The sequence below is a fragment of the Trachinotus anak genome, unplaced genomic scaffold (genome assembly GCF_046630095.1).
Source record: "Trachinotus anak isolate AG129_WGS33_773 ecotype Australia unplaced genomic scaffold, CSIRO_AGI_Tana_v1 ptg000005l, whole genome shotgun sequence".
NCBI lineage: Eukaryota > Metazoa > Chordata > Actinopteri > Carangiformes > Carangidae > Trachinotus > Trachinotus anak.
The window spans coordinates 26,603,447-26,622,355 of NW_027273856.1; the positions used below are offsets into that span (position 1 = coordinate 26,603,447).

An 18,909-nucleotide genomic window follows, 5' to 3' on the forward strand; every position below is an offset into this window, starting at 1 on the left:
TTGATGATCCATTAAGCATTGAACTTTTCTTAATTCACAATACATCCTCCATTAAATAACAAGTTATACATTAGTTATTCATTAATTAAGCATGTGTTTTATACCCTTATTATAAAGCATCACTGTGAAATCTTGTGAAATTTTACTTTTAAATTTTATCAATGACAACAAAATTAAATCTGAGAAGAGTTACACTATAATTTGCAATAATGTGAAGTACAAACATGCTTTGTAACTGCAGCTGGTAGCTTTATATCTAGGTTATATGAAAACTGTTGAATTCAGTGTATTTTATTCTCTTAGTTACAACTCTAAATAGTTATAACTCTAAGTATTTACAACAGAATAAAAACATCACAGATCACAAAAAAAAAAAAAAAAAACATTCCCAAGTGCTGAATATTCTTTTATCCAGTGTTAGTGTCTAACTTCACAAAGTCGACCTAAACATTTTTAATGCTGCGCCTCAAACGGGACACACCAACACAGACAGGACAGTAACCACTTAAATACAAACACCGTCTTCAGATGAATGTAGCTTTACAGTCAGGAGGCAATACAAGCATATACTTTCGAAGTCTTCCTCTCCTAATGTCTCACAGAGTTGCCACCTCCTCATCGTTGCCCCCGTGCGTTTGGTTTCAGCACCGGATCGAGGGACAGCGACTCGCATCCCCCATTACTCATGCGCCATCGTTTTTGGTTTCCTCCATTGGGATTGAACACAGCAATAAAAGATTGAATTGGTCTTCAAGCTCATTGGTCTCACAGACACTCGAAAAACTTCTTAATATATAACATTTCTTTGTCAGACACACTTGGCAGGAGCTCTCCAGAGTCTTTAGGCGGTATTTAAACACTGTGGGCTCTCTGTCCACTCCACAGGTTGCACTTTTCAGTACCTTACAGGCATTTCTATAATGGAAATCACAGGCTAGTCCTTAACTAGAGATACTGTTAACAGGCTACTTGGTGAATCCCGGCTGTGTTGCAGTCTTTGTTTCAATGGAGCCTAGGCCTAAACAGGCTATTTTAAAATAGCCAAAGAGATTTTTGTGCTCAGCAAAAAAAAAAATTAATAAAAAAACTCAACCCATGGTTACACCTGCTATGATTTGACATTCTGCCGACTGCTGGGTGGGTCTGTGGGCCTGCAGCTCAAGTGTTTTCCGTGCGCACTGGACAGGTGGCGAGAATTTCATATATCGCTGGACTTGTACATGTCGGAGAGGAGCCTGGTGATGGGCACGTTTCCGATGGTCTTCTTGAAGAACACCTCCTCAATGGTGGACGGGCCGACGGAGCGGAGCGCCGGCAGGAGCAGGAGCAGCTTACCGAAGCGACAGGGCTGAGTCGGGTACCTGAAACACATCACCGGGGTGAGAGACGGCCGTTTTCTGTGGGCGGTCTGTCCGCTCCAATTAACGCACATCTGTGATCGAACTGGTGCCAATTTAAAAAAAAAACAAAACAACAACAACAAAAAAAAACAAAAAAAAAAAAAAAAAAAAAACGCTTTTCAACTGTCACACCTGTGCAAAATTACAGGAAACGGCGGCGGCTTATTGCCTCATTAACTTCATAATGGATGTGGCTGCAGGAGACGGCGCAACGTGCGCGCAAAGCATCGCTGGATCATGACCCGGGCTGAGTCCTACCTGGTGTGTATGTAACTGTTGAGAGTGAGCTGCGCCTCATCCTGTAGTGCGGCGATGGCGCTGGCGTTGCGGAAACTTCTTAACTCGGTGCTGCCATGTGTAGGAACTGTAAGACAGGAGGCAGGGGTTTAAAAGGGTGCTGGTGTAATACATAAATAATGGCACACTGTTAATGAGTTCAGTACAATACGGGTTTCCATTATGAGCCTTTGGGCTCATGTGAAGACAATGACAGCATTGTGATATACCCAGAGAGATAATGGGACTCACCGGCTTTAAATGTCACGATACATTTCAAACAGGCGAACTCTGTTGCGTCGAGGCGCATCTGTCTGAATCGGGTGACCACCTCTTGAAGTGCTTGAATCTCAGACAGGATCTTATTCATCCGCTGGGACTCTGTGTTTTCAGTGTTCATTCCTACGGGTAAACGTGGAGAAGAGGTCAACAGGCAGGACGGCAGCACCGCAGTAACACATTTCCACCTGTGGCTCATGAGCCCTGAAGCGACCTGCATTCACAGAGGTGCAGTGCCTACCGGAGACAGCCAGCAGAGTGGTGGAGTCCACAGGAATGGCCCACTGCGCGATGCCCAGAACAAACAATTCCCTCCAAGCGTCCTCCAGCAGAATCAGCTGTGACAGAAGGAGCGTTTCAGCATTAAACTGGACACTGTACAGCACAATGAAGCACTGAGCCCCTTTCAAGCGCATTAAGTACCAGTGCAACAGTTGCTGGTGTGTAAAAACGCCGTGGATATTTTTATTCTATATTGCGAACCGTGCAGTTCCCTTGGTGAGGGCTGTGTGAGCTTCTGGCGCCGGCTGATATCAAACCTTGTAAACTGAAACTATATCTAGATTCCTGACTGTTTTTCTTGACTGTTGTTCACTTAAAAAAAAAAAGGCCCTGCAGGATAGACTGTGAACTCCTTGTCTCCTTGTCTCCCCCCCCCCCCCCCATCCCCCTCAGCCCATCACTCCAAAGTGTACCTGATCAGATAAAGGGAGCGTGGAGAATGCGGGGACGCTCTTGGCCCACTTGATGCTCATGAACAGGAGGCGCGCCGCCGACTCGCACACAGACTCCGTCGCCACCTCGTAGAGATACATGGGGGTACCACTGACTTCATGGGGATACTGGAGGAAGTGAAAGATCGTCATCATCGTCATCATCGTCATCATACAAAAGACTGTGTTACAATAAAACTCAATGCTCTCTGCGCACAACAAAGGTCAAATTCCAAGCCCCGGCGCCTGGTTTTATAATTATTAGTGTTGCTTGTGGTGGATTTACAGTGAGAAATCTAATTGGCGGATTTGTGGCTCTTACAGGCTGCTAAATCTGGACAAGAATTTCAACTTCTAACCCTTACGAAAAAAAAAAAAAAACAAACCCGTAATCCTATAATAACATTTGGGGCCATAATACAAATATCCATTGAATATCATAAACTATTAAGGACTTGTGTATTCTGATAATTCTAGATTTTTAAAATGGCATTAAATGCTAAAAATAGTAAAGCCCAGTAAAACCTCTAAAGAAAGCACAGTATACATTTGATCAATGATTTCTGTTTACTTAGAGGAGGACAAGTACTTATAAGTCAAGTAGAACCTACAGCCATTAAATCAGAGATAAAAAAAAAAAAAAAAAAGAAAATAAACAAATAATGGTATAATAATAGGACATCCCAAAATATAAGCTACCTTCGGTGTGGGCTGTGCCAGACCCACGATGGCCTGTCTCTCTGGTGTGGTGGCCACCGTGCTCATCTCCAGGTTGTGAGGCTCCAGTTGCGTGACAGTGGTGAAGAAGGGGGGGCCGGGCAGAGAGGATCCCGGGAAATGGGTCGACGATCCGTTCACTTCTTTGTGGCCCCGGAAATATAGGGCGACCTGTTTGCGGATGGTGGACGTCCGGGGCCCCCTCTCATGCTGAACGGCTGTGAAACGACCAAGCAGAGGAACGCAGAGTGAGGGGCAAGATCCCTGCAGGGAGCGGTGGCTTGTTCATGGGGTTTCTTTATCACATTTTTCCAAATGGATTATCATTATCCTAACTGCTCCTAAAAAAAAAAATAATCAAATGTTGTTTGTGTAAAGGGAAAAATAATTGGCTATAATGAGCTGTAATCTATCAACACTGCGCTCCCACCGAGTGCAAATAATATCCCCTTTAAAACAAGTAAAGACTGGGTAATTATCAACTTCTTTTAAGCCTTGATTAATAGCCTTAATACACTTTGCCCACCTCCAGTCCAAACGCCACTGCATGGCGTGTCTATGACCACACTGATAATTCAATTATGCCCATTTACCGTCTTTATTCATGTTCACTTCCAGACACTTCTTCAAGCGGCACGCTCGGCACTGGTTCCTGTGAGTTTTGTCTACGGGGCAGCCACCCTTTACAAGAGACACAGAGAGAGAGGGTGGGGGGGGGGGGGGGGGGGGAGAAAAGAGAGGGGTTACCGCTGAATTTCTCTCTGCTTGCACGACAGAATCCTTCCCGCCATTATCTTCCCGGGAGGCCAATCTCCAGGTGAAAGATCGTGCTATTATCTTGTAGTTATCGACCCACTCCCCCCGCGGCTCCAGCGCGGCCTCATCCCGCAGGATAAGTACTCTATCCCGCCCTCTGCTGCCTAAATCCTCGCCTTCGAGTCATCACATTAGATTGGATTACACCTGATACATTACAGCAGCGAGGTGTTTAGCCCAGTACTTAATGGCCCAGGCATGACACAATTAGGCTCATCAAGAGAGACTTAACACAGCGCACAGAGGAGTAAAGCAAACACACATCTGCGCGTAAAATTCCAGTTTCCGTGCGTAAAGCCTGATAGTCGGTAATGGTTTTTGGATGACGACCAGAGACTTAAAACCAGAGTAGAAAAATCTCCCTGGAGATAAATGCAGTACTGGTGGCATAGATATCATTTCATCAGTGTAAGAAAACTGGACGCACATCAGGATGACTAGGTACTGAATGCTTGCTTGGTTTAATTTTTAATGTGCATCCCTCTTGAGTTTCCTGTGATTGCTTTTTACCTCCAACCTGCTCCATTCTCCACAAAGAATGATCAAATATAGACTCACTTATAGTAAGTACACCTTTCCCACAAAAAATGTAGGCCAATGTAAAAATAAAATTAAAAAAAAAAGAGGATGAATGAGCATATAGGATTTGTATAAATTGTTAGGAGGCCTCACCTGAGAGCCAGATTTACAGACATAAGTCCTGTTTCTGCGGATGCTCCTCTTGAAGAATCCCGAGCAGCCGTCACAGGCGTAAACACCGTAGTGTTTCCCTGAGCTGCGGTCGCCGCACACTTTGCATGGGATGTCCAGAATCCGACCTGGGAAATGCCCAAATTTCAGTTAGATGCCATGTTCAGTGAATTATCAAGCACTAGAAAGCCACTCGGCTCAATTTTAAATGAGTCAAATATTATGGCAGACTGTGATGAGTATTGCAAATGTGGATAAATTTGCAAGAAGAGTTTCCAAAGTTGACACAAAACCTGAGAAAATCAGTTACAGTTTATGTGAAGTGAGTTTCGCAGATTGTGGACTGTTAGAACTGGCGCGGTGTATGTCTGTGACATACAGTAGGCCTAAATGACAAAAATCAACTTGTTTTGACACCTCAGGGAGCTATGGACCAACCGTCCTACAAATGACCTGTTTATGTCCGACGACCCCACAAAACACACACACACACACTGGACAGCGCCCCGCACCTCGTCCGACCATGGGAATTCACTGCGCACATTTCAAGAATAAAGTCCGGTGGGAAGCGTCATATCTGAGCTCTCTAAGACAATGGCCTGAGGGCGCACAATGGAGACATTAGGGGAAAGTGTTAACTTAATGATTTTCCCCCATTGAACCTCGTCTGACTGCCTGGATCTCGACAAGCTGCCAACTCCCCTTCATAATGGGACTCGACAGCTGCTTTATCCCGCAGGTCTATAGGCCCCAGGATTAGGGAGTGACACTGCACCATGAGAATAATGCGCACCAACTCGTTTCACCAACTCAAATGAAGTGTATGTAAATCGACCCCGGCGTAGATGAAAAAATGTGATTTTTTTTTTTTTTTTTTGGGGTGAAGATTTCGTATTCAAATCTATGAAAAAGAAGTATATTTGTATGCATATGAGGGAGTCTTTTTTTTTTTTTTTTTTTTATTCTGGAGGGAAAAGCCGTCTATGTAATTACACTGACGTTTTGCCACCTGCTCATTGATTCATCAGTGACCCGTCAAAAAGGGTAGCATGGGAATAACCACTCAGCAGCAAAAACAATGACTCCGGGAGAGAGTTACAGGGCTTCAATTGGCAGATTATTAAGAATCAGAAGGCCATGTTGGCTATTTAAGCGTAGGCCACAGCCGTGTAATTGCTCTAAGATAGACAGAGACAACTTTGTATGTAGCATTTATTTCCCTTCAAAGTTTCTTTATAAGCGAGAGTTGGCCTGTTGAGAGTCAACTTCCAGTTACAAGAGTTTAACATTTTAAACCTGCCTTATAATAAGTGATATCCTCATTAGTAGTTGTCTGTAGGCCAGGTAAATATTATATATATTTATAATTGTAATAGAACTCGGCTTGGAGTCACTTGTTGAGTAGATTATATGAAACAAAACAAAGTTGTGCGCCTCTGGCTCATTTGCGGACCTCCAAAATAAAAGTTCCAAGCCTTAATTAAATCAAACGCGAACGAAACGGCGCAGAAGTTCAGCAAGACACACTCAGACAAACACAAATCTGTGTTTGTCTGAGAGTCAGTTAAATAAAAATGACGCACGATTATGTTGTGTAGAGGGGGAAATGTATTTAACTTCCCGCCGCGGGGGTCCAATTCGTCTCCATTGTGTGCAGTAATTGCTTGAAGATATATGGCATATTCTATTACCGTAATCACCATCAAGGCGAGAAGCTGCTAAAAGAACTGGAAATGAAGTTTCACTGAGAGAAGGACATGTTGCTACTGACCACCCATAATGTGGGCAGCTATGGACTTGAATGACAGTGGCTGTAATGTTGTGGTTTGAGTTGTTTTACTCTAATTGAATTGTTGTTGGTTATCTACAGAAATCCGGATACATCTGAGTACCTGAGGATTAAAACATAGGCTGAGAGAACCAGAGCACCTTGACATGAACAACACACGTTTGGATGAGGTAAAAGCCACTGAAAGAGATACACAGTCTAATGAAAAGGAACATCCCCTGTCTTTTGAAGCAAAACTAATAGCCTACTTTGGGCCTATATTATAAGTTTGATTTCACTTGAGTTCGTTATGAGGCCTAGTGGAGGGATACTTGCAAAGGTTAAACATAAAAGACACCCACTGCAAATTTAACCAGCCATGCTAAGCCCAAGAGACTCTTCAATATCACGAGGAAAAATCTTCAAAAATGTAATTTGAAAACACTGAAAACGTCCATGACGATTGAACAAATGAGAGGATTTTTACAGTAGCGCAGAAAGGCGCGCATACAGACACAATCACGCCTTCAAACAGACAGAGAAGAGAGTTGACTAACAGCTCCACAGCAGAGGAATCTCTTGCAGATATCTTAAAACTAAATTAAAAGCGAATGCCCCCCCCCCCCCCCACACACACACACACTTTATCGCATCATAAGTCTTTTAAAGACATGACTGAAAATGAAATTACAGGCAACAAGTGGCGTCAAGTGGGGCGTAAATGGAGCTGCGGAAGAGGAATATCCAGAGCATGTGTCCTTCCTCTGAAATGCCTGATATGCCTTACGAAAAATCTGTTTCTTAAAGAATTGCCTGTCCAATCAGCCTGAGCCTATTTTGATAATAGAGACAAGTCTACGCAGCCACCTGTGAGTGTGTGTGTGTGTGTGTGTGTGTGTGTGTGTGTGTGTGTGTGTGTGTGAGTGTGTGTGTGCGCGCTCGGGGGAAACAAACGGACGACAGCTATTCCCCACGGATCACTACTCACATGTTTTTTTTTTTTGTTTTTTTTTTTTGTAAGACCATGAGGAACGAAATTACTTCATTATTACAGAGGAGCTCTGATGACATGAGAAATATCAAGTCGTATTGTGCAGCCCATGTTCAGCAGCTTTATGTTGTTAACTTTGATTCATTTATTTTTGCTTGTTTTGTTTTGTTTTGCACTCCATGCCAGAGGAAGGCCTGTTACAGAGCTCTTATTCTCACACGCCGGGCTACTCAGTATTCTCCAGGAGCGTCAGGGGAAAGAGAAAAGCGACACTTACTTGATTTGACGTTCAGAATATCCAAACAGCCACTTGTTGAGCCGGCGGGTTTGCTCATCATGGACGCTCGACTTTACAATAAAGTTCAGAGTGAAAAATCTCCTCCTTCTCTTATTATTCTTGCTGATTTAAAAAAACAAAATAAAAAAAACCAAAACGAAAACAATGAAATTAGTGAAACCGCAGCACTTTCCTTGAATTCTTCACCAACGGCGACGATATCAGCGAGTCAAAAGTCCCGAGTTGCTCAACTTGAAACAGAGTAGATCTCCGAACGACGACCGCGAATACTAAGACACTGGATGGGGCATTGTACCAGGCAGTCTTCGCCTGCGACGCGCAGGGAGAGAAGCCCCGGGGCAGAGACCGGTTAACAGCGACAGCAGCCCTCCAGCTCGGGGCGCAGCAGCCGGCGCATAAAGTTGAGAGTTGTGGAAACGCCGCCCGGAGCGCATCCGACGGTAGCGAGGCTGCGATGAAAAAGGCAGAAAGGAAAAAAACAAAAAACAAAAACCAAACAATTTTCGGATATTCTGACAGGTGAAAGCTTGTTAAAACCAGGACACGATGTGACTTTGTGGTGCGAGTTCCCCAAATAAGCCTTGGTAATATTTATGAGAAGTGTCAGGGGGAGGCTGGAGGGTGGAGATCTCCACTTCCTTCATCCACTTGGCTTTCTACTCCAAACTCCAACCCTGACGTCACTGGCGTGTGTGTGTGTGTGTGTGTGTGTGTCTATATGTGGGTGTGTGTGTGAGCGATCGGGTGAATGTGTGTGCAAGTGACGTGAAATGCCTTGCTCATGGATCAGGGAAAGGCACGGCATTAAAAAAAAAAAAAAAAAAAAAAAGTTGCATAGACTATAAACTGTCTGCAACATTTAAATGTGCTGTAGGTTTATTTATTTAAATGTGTCACCAAGCAGCTCAGACATGAGACAGTGCTCGCCGTTTCCCACATACAGTCGCTACAGTACAGAAACAATCGTCTCCGGTAACATACACAGTCCTTAAGATTGAAGGGTGAGTGCTTGAGACTGATCATTCAGAACAACTGTCAAACAGCTCAGGTAGAAAGAGTTCACTTTTTTTTTTTTTGGATAGATACATTAGTAATGAATTACATATTTGTTATATCATCACAGATTAAAAAAAAAAATACTATACAATGCAAAAAAACGGATTGCTTCAAAATATGAAGATTTATTGTAATATTGTAGTGATATGGTTTTATTCCCTCTGTTCGTAAGGGGCAGAAAAGTAAGTTTCTCTTTCCTTTATTTCAAACTGTTTTTCAACCTGTTGCAGATGTTTTCAGCTGTTGTTTTTGTCCTGTTTAGCCATCGATTGATAAATGTTGATTATTGTTTTGATCTGGAGTCAGTTTGGCAATAATACACAGACGGTATTTCCACTCTGTAGCCTGGTGTGAGGGAAAAAAAAACAAGGCTCCTGGAATTTGATATGGGACTGATGATAAAAAAAAAGGGAACTCTTTTGCATGAAAGACCAAAGACTTATTTTAATCAGTTTAGTTAATGAAAACAGTCTTTACTATACAAATAGCCTATTTAAAATTTTGAAAACTGAAAGTGACTTTTCTGTCCTTGTCTGACTTTTCTCTTTTCATTTTAGGTTACCTATAGCTTATGATGAACCGAAAGATGAAGAAATAAATACGATAAAACAACTAAGTACATTTCAACTCGACTGCTACTTTTAGTTGTTGTAATAACAATAATAGCCTAATAATAATCGTAACTTTTAACTCAACTCTTATAACAGTGGTTTCGTTTTTTGTTTTTAGTATTTTGTACTAAACGCACTCACGTACCTGAACTACAGCAGTCTCATTTCAAAAATGTTAAATATTTAGTTGTTAATATTAATAATATAATATATGAAATATATTTAAATATTTAGAATATTTTTAGTACAGTTCCTTCACTATAGCTTACTATACTCTATAGTAGGCCACTCCACTAGGCCTATTGCTTTTTTCCACATTTTTCTTTTGAAAGTGCAACTTTAACACCAAAGCCAAAACATATTTACACTTACAATTGCATCATATCTAATCCAGAACATGCATTTAGCATAGTAATAATAATAATAATAATAATACTAATAATAATAAATTGATTGATGTTTGTTTTTGGGTTTACCATCCACCCCGGTCCTGCACAACTCCCAGCAGCCCCTGCAGTCACTGACCGGATTGTGGACGGTGCCGGGCCGGCCGGAGGGTCCCGGGTCGGGCTGCCGGGACCGCTCACTGATACTCTGACCTTGACAGCTTGCTTTGCTTTCACCGGGTAACTCCAGAAATCCATATTCCGTTTTTAATTGTGTTCATTCCCACGGTACACTGGAGGCCATATGGACGCACAAAGTGTCGATTTAAGCGGACAGGGGCGAGGCGGAGAGGCGTAGTTAATTGCAATTAGCCATTGTTGTGTCTTTCAACCTGCCCTTTAGCTGAACAGCTACGGCTGAGGACTAACAAGCCTGAGGAGAAACCACTATGATATTCCCTTGATTTTCCTGCAGGGACCCATAAAAAAGCCTTTGGTCCTCAACAGGACGTGTATAGCCACATATTGTGTTTTTATATCTCTTATAAATAGTCCACACAATAAAGGCTACAATGCACCTTCATTACGGGACTATTTTCCCCCTTCTCCTATTTTTTTTTTCCTTTTTTGAGGATTTGTTCTTTGAGGGTAACGACCATGTGTTTATCGGTGACTCAGTTGCAAAACGATACAGTGGACTTCTAAACTGAAAGCACTGGAAATCACGTTTCCATCCTCACAGATCAATAACATTTTGCACTTATTTCTAAGTGCACGCATGTGAACGTGGTGTGTGTGTGTGTGTGTCTGTGTGTGCGTGTGTGAGTGTATGTGTGCATGTGTGTGGGTGGCTGCTAGGGTGGGTGAATGGTGAATGTGTGACATAATCTCCTTAACTCGTCCTAATCCTCGTCATTCACTGATAGCCTTTACACAAATATAACCAACATCATGGTTGCCGGGGTTGCCTTCTTTCACTTTTTTTGTATTAGTGACTCTGTTCTCCTTCAGCAGTCAATGAAATGACGCCAACAAAGGAGGCAGTGGATTGTGTATCTGTTTCTTTTTTTTTTTTTTGGGGGGGGGGGGGGAGTTGGGGGGCGGGGGGGTTGCTCTGGCAAATATTTTAATGATGTGTAAATGATATTAACAACAGTGTTCGTTCAATTCAGCACTTACACATAGCCTATTTAAAAACCCACTGTTTTTGCATTTACAGCATTTACAGTAGGCTACACTTGGGATTGCTGCTGTTGTTCTATAACCGCCTGCATAGTTTAACCATCTTTTTATGCACTGCTATCACTTGTTGCAGGCCCCTAACCGACCAGGCGTGAACCAATTGGCTTTAGGGAGAAGTCACTAAGGTCCAGAGAGCAAATAACAGGGAGAATTCACTGAGGGCCCATGCAGCCATACAGCCTTTAAAATGACCCGGGAGATCTTAGTCAGTCATCTTATGGCTCACAGACAATGTTTAGCTGAGGACACCACTGTCTCAACTGCAGGTGTGCTTTGATGAGGGATGTGATGTGTGCTGGGCTGAGGGTCAACTTGAAAGCTTTAACAAAATGTCAACAAACCTATCTGAGATAATATCAACACGTGATGGGGTTAAATATGGTTAAAGTTTTCAAAGAAGAGATTTCAGCACCACGGACAGTTCTACAACAGGAGTCACTCAGCAGATGCAGGTTACCTGTCCGCACGTTTATCCAGATTTTAAAAGGGACCCAAGTCATGATTTTTAAGCGATCACAGTGAAGATCACAGTTTAATAGATTTTCATTTGTCCATCTTCATTTTACCACCTGATTTAATCTTTTCACAGTTATCATTCAAACTGTGACTGACTTCCCTCATCCAGCAACTCCACTGATCCTGACACTCACACAGCCAATCAGGATCCACCATTGTGACTGTTGTCAGTGAGGCCTACCAAGCCTTTAGCTTTATACAGAAACATTGGTATCACTTTCTAATAAGTCACCTCTTACAAATTGTTTTCTTTAATAACTTTATTCATATAATAATCAATAAATGATTTACTAATGCTTTAGTTAAAAGCTGTTAATAAGAACAACTTCAGGGTTGCTAAAAACAAACAAAAAAGACAGAAATACTCTGGAGCCAGACTCTGTTTATCCTCCAGCAGGATCCCTGACTGTTTACCCCATTTATTAACAACTAATTACCACATATAACTGAGGACTTGATGGCTTATCAGGAAGTCTATTTATTAAAAGATTTCCAACATCTGTAAGTACATTATTACCAAAGAGAAAGGGTCAAGAGAGTTTTCGCAAACTGGCAACCCATTATAGTTCTTATTATTGCCCGCTACAACTGATCTACAAAACATTTGTAAATGGTTTATTAACAATTATTAACGTCATTAATTGCACCCATAAAGCCCATAAAGTGAACAGAAAGACCAAACACACACCACAAGATGAATCTCAGTAATTGCAGCCTTTTGACAGTTGAATAATTTGGGGCAAGTTCAAGTTATGATAATCCACCAGAGCGGAGAAAACTCAAACTTTTTTTTGGTGTAACTTCATCCTGTGCCAGTGTATTTCTTTTTAGTCAATGAAGTTTCTCTTTATTTCAACAAACACGATGACAAAGCTATTTTAAGATAACACAACACATACACATTAGAGTGAGTTTGGCTCGTTAATAAAGGATTTTGTACAAGAGCGAAACAAGACTGCAGCTGTGTCATCCTACACAGGGGGGTGTTTGTGGGTTTGATCATCTCTTCAGTGTCTATGTAAGTCAACAAGTGGGCGTTTTTTCATACTGGCGGCCCCCGCTACGAGCTTTACGTTTTGGTGCCACACAGGACTCGATTTATCAGGAAACACTGATATAATGTCAGCTTGTTCTGATCAGTTACAGGAAACCCACCGAGCCTGGGTTTCCAAAAGTCCAAATCCCTCAGGACCATCGCTCAAATGACTTTACTCCTGGCCTCATACACTGGTGCGCAATCTACATCTGGACACACACACACACACACACACACACACACACACACAAAAGCCTCACCATGTTAGAGTCCCCCACAAAAAAAAAAAAAAAAAAAAAAAAAAAAAAAAAAGACCCAAGACCCAAACCCAGAAACCCACAAGTCGGTGCGGTGCAGTTGGACGCTCTGACAAATCTATTTGGGGCAAATTGTCAGTGAGAAACTTCCGCTCGAACTGCCGTGGACAAAACTGGCTGTTGGGGAGAGCAAATCCCGCTGCATGAGGGTGGGGGACAATGGGGGGCGAATGTGTTGATGTGCGGCCGGTGGCTGGGGAGGGACAATGGACGGATTAGTCAGTCCCCTGGCTGACTGATTTGAGATGGCTCCTCTCAGCCTCTCACCGTGGGGAGTCCCATTGTCCCGCTTCTGATTCCCACTTCTCACAAACTCCAAACAAAAGTCAATCTCTTTCTCAAGGGGGGGAAAATATCGACCCGTGTTTCAGCTGGGGAAAGTGACTCAAAAACTTATTTGCAAGAGATGGCTGACTCTCTAACTCCCCTTCCAGTCTTTATGTCTTTTTTCCCCCCTTCTCTCTGCCTTCATCCTCTTCATTTGCAGTCTTTATTGCCCGGCGGCGGTGGCGGTGGCGGTGGTGGTGGATAGTGGGATGTTGAATGATCCCGGGTTTTCAGACTCGAGTGGGGCTGGGGCACCTGTTGGAGGCTTAGAGGCGGCTTTGCGGCCGGGGTCATTAATATTAAAATATACAGAGATGCCATCACGGGCTGGTCTGAAATCGGTCTGATGTCGCCCCTGGGTTCCCTCTCTGGATGGACCTCTGCTTTCAGTCACTCGTGAAGAGCCTTCTTTTCTTTTTTTTTTTCCTGTCTTCTCTTTTTCTTTTTTCCCCTCCCTGAAAAGACTCGTTAACAAATTATGACAGCTGAGTAGAGGGGCTTAGCCTGTTCACACTGCAAAGACAAACATGTGAGAGCCAAGGAGCCCGCGATGTGATCAATGTTATCTACAGTTCATTTAATATTCCGCCTGCGGTGTGTGAAAGTGCCAGGATTCACCAGTCATGCAGAGGTGACTATGGTAACTAGATGTGTTGGTGAAATATATGTAAATACATGTAGCCAGAAGCTCCTTTTTTTGGTGACTTATTGTGGAAGAACATGTCATTTGATATGAAGTTCAGGAGTGAGGTTGGATCTCTTTAATCCCTTGAAAAAATTCAAATCACACATGCAAATAAAACCTTCCACCACACTCCTCTCATCCAGTCATTCACCAGTGATGATCATCATATTTTATGACACTAAAATCACAACTTAGATAACCAGAGGTTGTGGACAGAGTCACACAGGCTGTGCTGTGAAGTTTACTTTCGGCTATATTATACAGTGAACGAGGATAACACACACTGACATAACACATTCAATGGCTCTAATGACATTTTACAGATCTTAAGTTACTTTATTCAAACTTTTTAGTACTTTTCTATATCTGCATGGATGTCATAACACATGATGCATGAGTTACACTGTTCAATTTTCATAATTTCCATTGGAACTGCTAAAAATGAGATGAAGGTAACTCATTTGATTTGGTTTTTGCTTAGAGTAGTAATGTTTATATCAATCTGCCATCAAAGCTTTGGACCTCCATTTTTTGTTTATAAAACCACACTAATGTAGGTTCTGAGAAACTATATCTTATGTTTATTCTACTTTATCTCATGTTTGAAGGGCAGCAGCTTCTAGGTAACTGTTCTCTGGTCTTAGGCTTCCTGGCCATGATGAAAAATTAAACTTGTGATTGACATAAGTTCACTTGTGATGAGTGATTTCATATTTAATTAGTTATGGATATGTAAGCTAACTTATGACACTCTGTGGTCTCTTTATTAGGTACATCTATTCAATCTAATGCAGCCCAACACAGCGGCACTCCCATAACTTCTATCTTTCATTTCAGTTTTTAGTGACATTGTGATTATTATTGAGGTCATAGTTAGAGATGATGCTGTATTGGATTGCATTATATCATAGTGAGAGGTGTATACATGGTGTAAAGTATAATGAAGTCCAGGACAACCCCACTATGTGGATCTCACAGCCAAAACATACAATACATACTTAATGGGGTTAAAACCCTTATGAAAAAAACGGAACATTATTGGCATCTTAGAGCAGATGGTGTGACAATAAAATGAATGTCTCTAAATCAAAATGACATAATATTAAGATCTCCTGCGGGCAATTACATATACATATACTTTTCAGTGTTTGTCATTTCAAAAGTTTAACTGTCCACTGGAGCCTTCAAGTTTCCACTCATCACACTTGACCAGACCATGCTCATACATCCACACAGGTTTCAGGTGAGCTCAGAGAACGTGTCAAACTCTGCTTATACATCATTCACAATAAAAAAAAAAATCATGCACACACACACACACACACACACACACACATTGTCTAAATGACCATGTTTAAGAAGCTGCAGCAGTGTGACCAGTGGTCGTGGCTGTCAGACAGATTAACCACAGAATGGCTGTCATCAGCTCCCTCTACAGCGCCCGCTCACCTGGAGTCACTCTGACAGTCATTCTGCTGTTTATCCAGCTCTGTTCAGCAGTCAGTCCCGCTTCTGCCCTGCTCCTCCCGATGTTATCCTGCTGGCTCCACTGATCAGGTTCAATGGTCACGGTCTGGGGGTCACAGTTTCCACTCGTCATTAACCCTCAGAGACCCTGGTGCATGGGAGCTGTCGTCAGGACCTTCACACTCACCTCACAGGTCTTAATACACACACACACACACACACACACACAGACACTTTGGGGAACTGGTGATTCATTAATAGAATCAGGGCATGATGTGATCCTGTCTGTAATCAGCCTGGGGTATAATGTGTAGGATGAGGCTCTTTGGAGGGGACAACCAGGTCAGTGTATAAGTGTGTGTCAGGTGACATGATGAGAATAGTGATGAGCATGTGTCCTTTGTGAGTGAGTGAGTGAGTGTCCTGCTTTATGTTTGTGTTCTGTTTCGGTATTTTGTGTACATAGCCCGACAGATATCACCTCAAGTTTGGTATTTCTGCACCGAAACATCTTGTTGCTTATTGGCTGACACATGCACTGATACAGACGTATCCGCAACAGATACTGGCCAGAGTGCACAATCAAGTAAGATTAGCACTTTGAAGTTTTCGGCTTGTATGAGGTTAACCACATACACGTGAACATTTCTTCTAAAGTGGAACCAATAACAACTGAGGAAGTGCTACTTGGATCTGAAAGCATTTTACAAGTTACAATATGTACACATCCTGTAGTGTTATGGATGTTTTACGTGACAAGTAAAGCCCCCGCTGCTTCTTTTTCCTTTCTCTTTTTATTGTATACTTTTAAGCCCCTGTAGAGAGAAAAAAACATACATAACCTTATTCAAATTTAGATTTTTAAACTTCTACTTCTTATGCTAAATAAACAAAATAAAAAAAACCCCAATGGATTATCTGATAGAAGTATTGTCACATAAATGAAGACAGGGCTCTTTTCCTTTGCTTATGAAAACCTGACATTTTGAGGATACATGATATTTTATATGTTTACTAATTTTTTACAGTGTTCATTTCAGTGTGTAGCAGCAAAACAGCTGAGTGTGCAGCATTTTTTCCTCTTTGCGAGTTTTCATTGCTTTGATTATGCCACTAATAACATTGAGACTGTTCCTGCAACTGCACCTAGAGTTCAAATACACTGATTGAATTCAGCCTCTGTCTGTTCATAATAAAATAAATGGCAATTGGCTCTATCTGTTATGAGTAAAAAAAAATGGACATGTCTTATGTGAAGGCCTTTCACATGTAGCTGCGTTTCTGAAGGACTTTTTTTTTTTACCTTCGAAAGATAAAGATGAGAAGTGATGAAAGCAGCTGGGAGACATGGGGTCTTTTAGAAACACCCAAACAATGATGAGGGCAAAGAGGCACTTATTATTTTTTTTCTCATATTCACCACATTTTCTCAATCGTCCTCCCCACCACCCAGCAGCTCAGTGCTTTCCCATCCTCAAATTCCCTCAAAGTTTCAGATGCTCACAATTCCACAATGCCCAGATGCTGTCCTTTGGCCCTTTACCCCCCTCAACCCAGAGCTATCATTCATAACCTTTCTGTGGAGCTGGGAGTGAAAGAGGTGGGATAAGGGAGAAAGGGGGGAGCGGAGAGCAACATGGCAGCTTATTTAGAAGACTTCCTTTATTGGAACATGTGCAAGCAGTTCACTCACAAAGGACTTAAATAGGATATTTTCTGTTCCCTATAGTTGCTTTCCCCTTTTAAGTGCCGAGGCAAAAAAAGTAAGTTTACAACTCCCTCCTCAATGGGGGCTCTTCACTCTCAGGTTGCGGGGACCTGAGTGACCTAGGAAAGTTAATTAGGAGGCGAACAAAGAGCGAGCTGGAGCAGAATGCCTCGCCTCTCCTCCAGCCAAAGATGTCATCCATTAATTAGGAAAATCTTTAAGGTGGCCTTATTGAATTTACAGAAAGCCCTGTGGTTGGCGGGCAACAGTTTTTTGATCAAGCCCTGACTCAAACAATGTCTTTCTGGGGGTTAAAAAAGAAGAAGAAGGGAGGAGATTGGTGGTAGGAGAAGAGAGGGAGAGAGGGAAAGGGGGGAGAAAAAGAAACGTATGGGTTTGCAGCGCAGTACAGTTTAATGGAGTTGGGGGGTGGGTGGGGGGTCCGATTGTGACAGCTCAGATTCACATGGGTATGGGGGGCATAGTTTGGGGATGATGTCATGCAAAGGCAACCTGGGGGCTTGGGAAGTAAGAAGGAGGGGTGGGGGAGGGTGGGGGGTGGGTGCTGAGCTTGAGCCACAGGGGCCACTCAAAGTTAACATCGCTGCCTGCATCTGGGCCAAATCCTTTTCTTCTGGCCCAGGAGAGGCTTTCCTGAACGCCAAGCTCTCCACCACTCCTCCTACTCCCTCGTTCACAAATCAGGGCTTGCTTTAAAGCTAACCCCTCGCTAACTGACTAGCTAACTGCCTTTTCTTCCCAGTCTAACTGCCTATTCATCCCTTGCCCACTATGAATAATATAGCTGGATAACATGGAGCTGCAATGTTGCTCTTCTGCTTTTACAAACGTTGGCAAGTTAAGCATCACCTATTTTTCTTTCTCACCTAACTTGTTGTCAAAAGTCTTCTGTATTTAATTGAGGATTGACACATTTGGGACAAACTTCAGCGTAAGATCTTTTTTTTTTTTTCACTTTGTTTTAGACTATATTTTCTTGCTTAGTTATTGAGGATTTTTTACTAAGGATTTCCAATGATCAAAGTCTATTGTAAATCACACTGCTTCTTCTACTTCTACCTTATGATTCTTCTGTTGTCTGCTTTAAAATATCATTCAAAATGTAATGATACTTATGGGAGCAAAAGGTTTATAAAACATCCACTTTACTTTGTGTAACAGCATGCGGTACCACCGAAATGCATTTCTGGTACTAGCTGCCCCAGGACCTGTGCTTCACTTTTGCCTATTTATAATACTGGGAACAGGTTTAGCTCCCATACACTGATGGATGTGGCGGAGACCACCGTCCACTAGTGGTGCTGTGGACCAGTGTCTTGCTGTGTCGTTCATACTGTATCTGCTGCTCTTGCGTGTGCGAGCACATGTACTCGGAGTGCATTAAAGTGGCATGATGCACGTTTCTTAAGTGACAGCTGAGGCAGTGAAGGATTTTAACAGTTTGTGGAGGTAATATGCCACAAAGGGCGGTAAAGCACCAATAAAAGAGGAGGAGGAGAAGAAGACCACCCCAAGCTCATATTTTAAACATAAAAAATCTTACAAATTCAAAATACTCAATTTTGTTGAGAAACTTTAGATGTAAACAA

At 42.4% G+C, this 18,909-nt stretch overlaps 1 protein-coding gene across 1 annotated transcript; it reads right to left on the reverse strand.

Moving 5' to 3' along the window:
- Positions 1–385: 385 nt before the first annotated feature.
- nr2e1 (nuclear receptor subfamily 2, group E, member 1) lies at positions 386–8,582 on the reverse strand. Its single transcript, XM_071479395.1, has 9 exons — positions 7,928–8,582; positions 4,874–5,019; positions 3,979–4,066; positions 3,368–3,603; positions 2,651–2,797; positions 2,197–2,293; positions 1,929–2,078; positions 1,659–1,764; positions 386–1,361 (listed from the first exon to the last, which is right to left on the reverse strand). The coding sequence occupies exons 1-9, from the start codon at positions 7,986–7,988 to the stop codon at positions 1,199–1,201; spliced, it is 1,194 nt and encodes a 397-aa protein (XP_071335496.1). The 5' UTR covers positions 7,989–8,582; the 3' UTR covers positions 386–1,198.
- Positions 8,583–18,909: the final 10,327 nt, after the last annotated feature.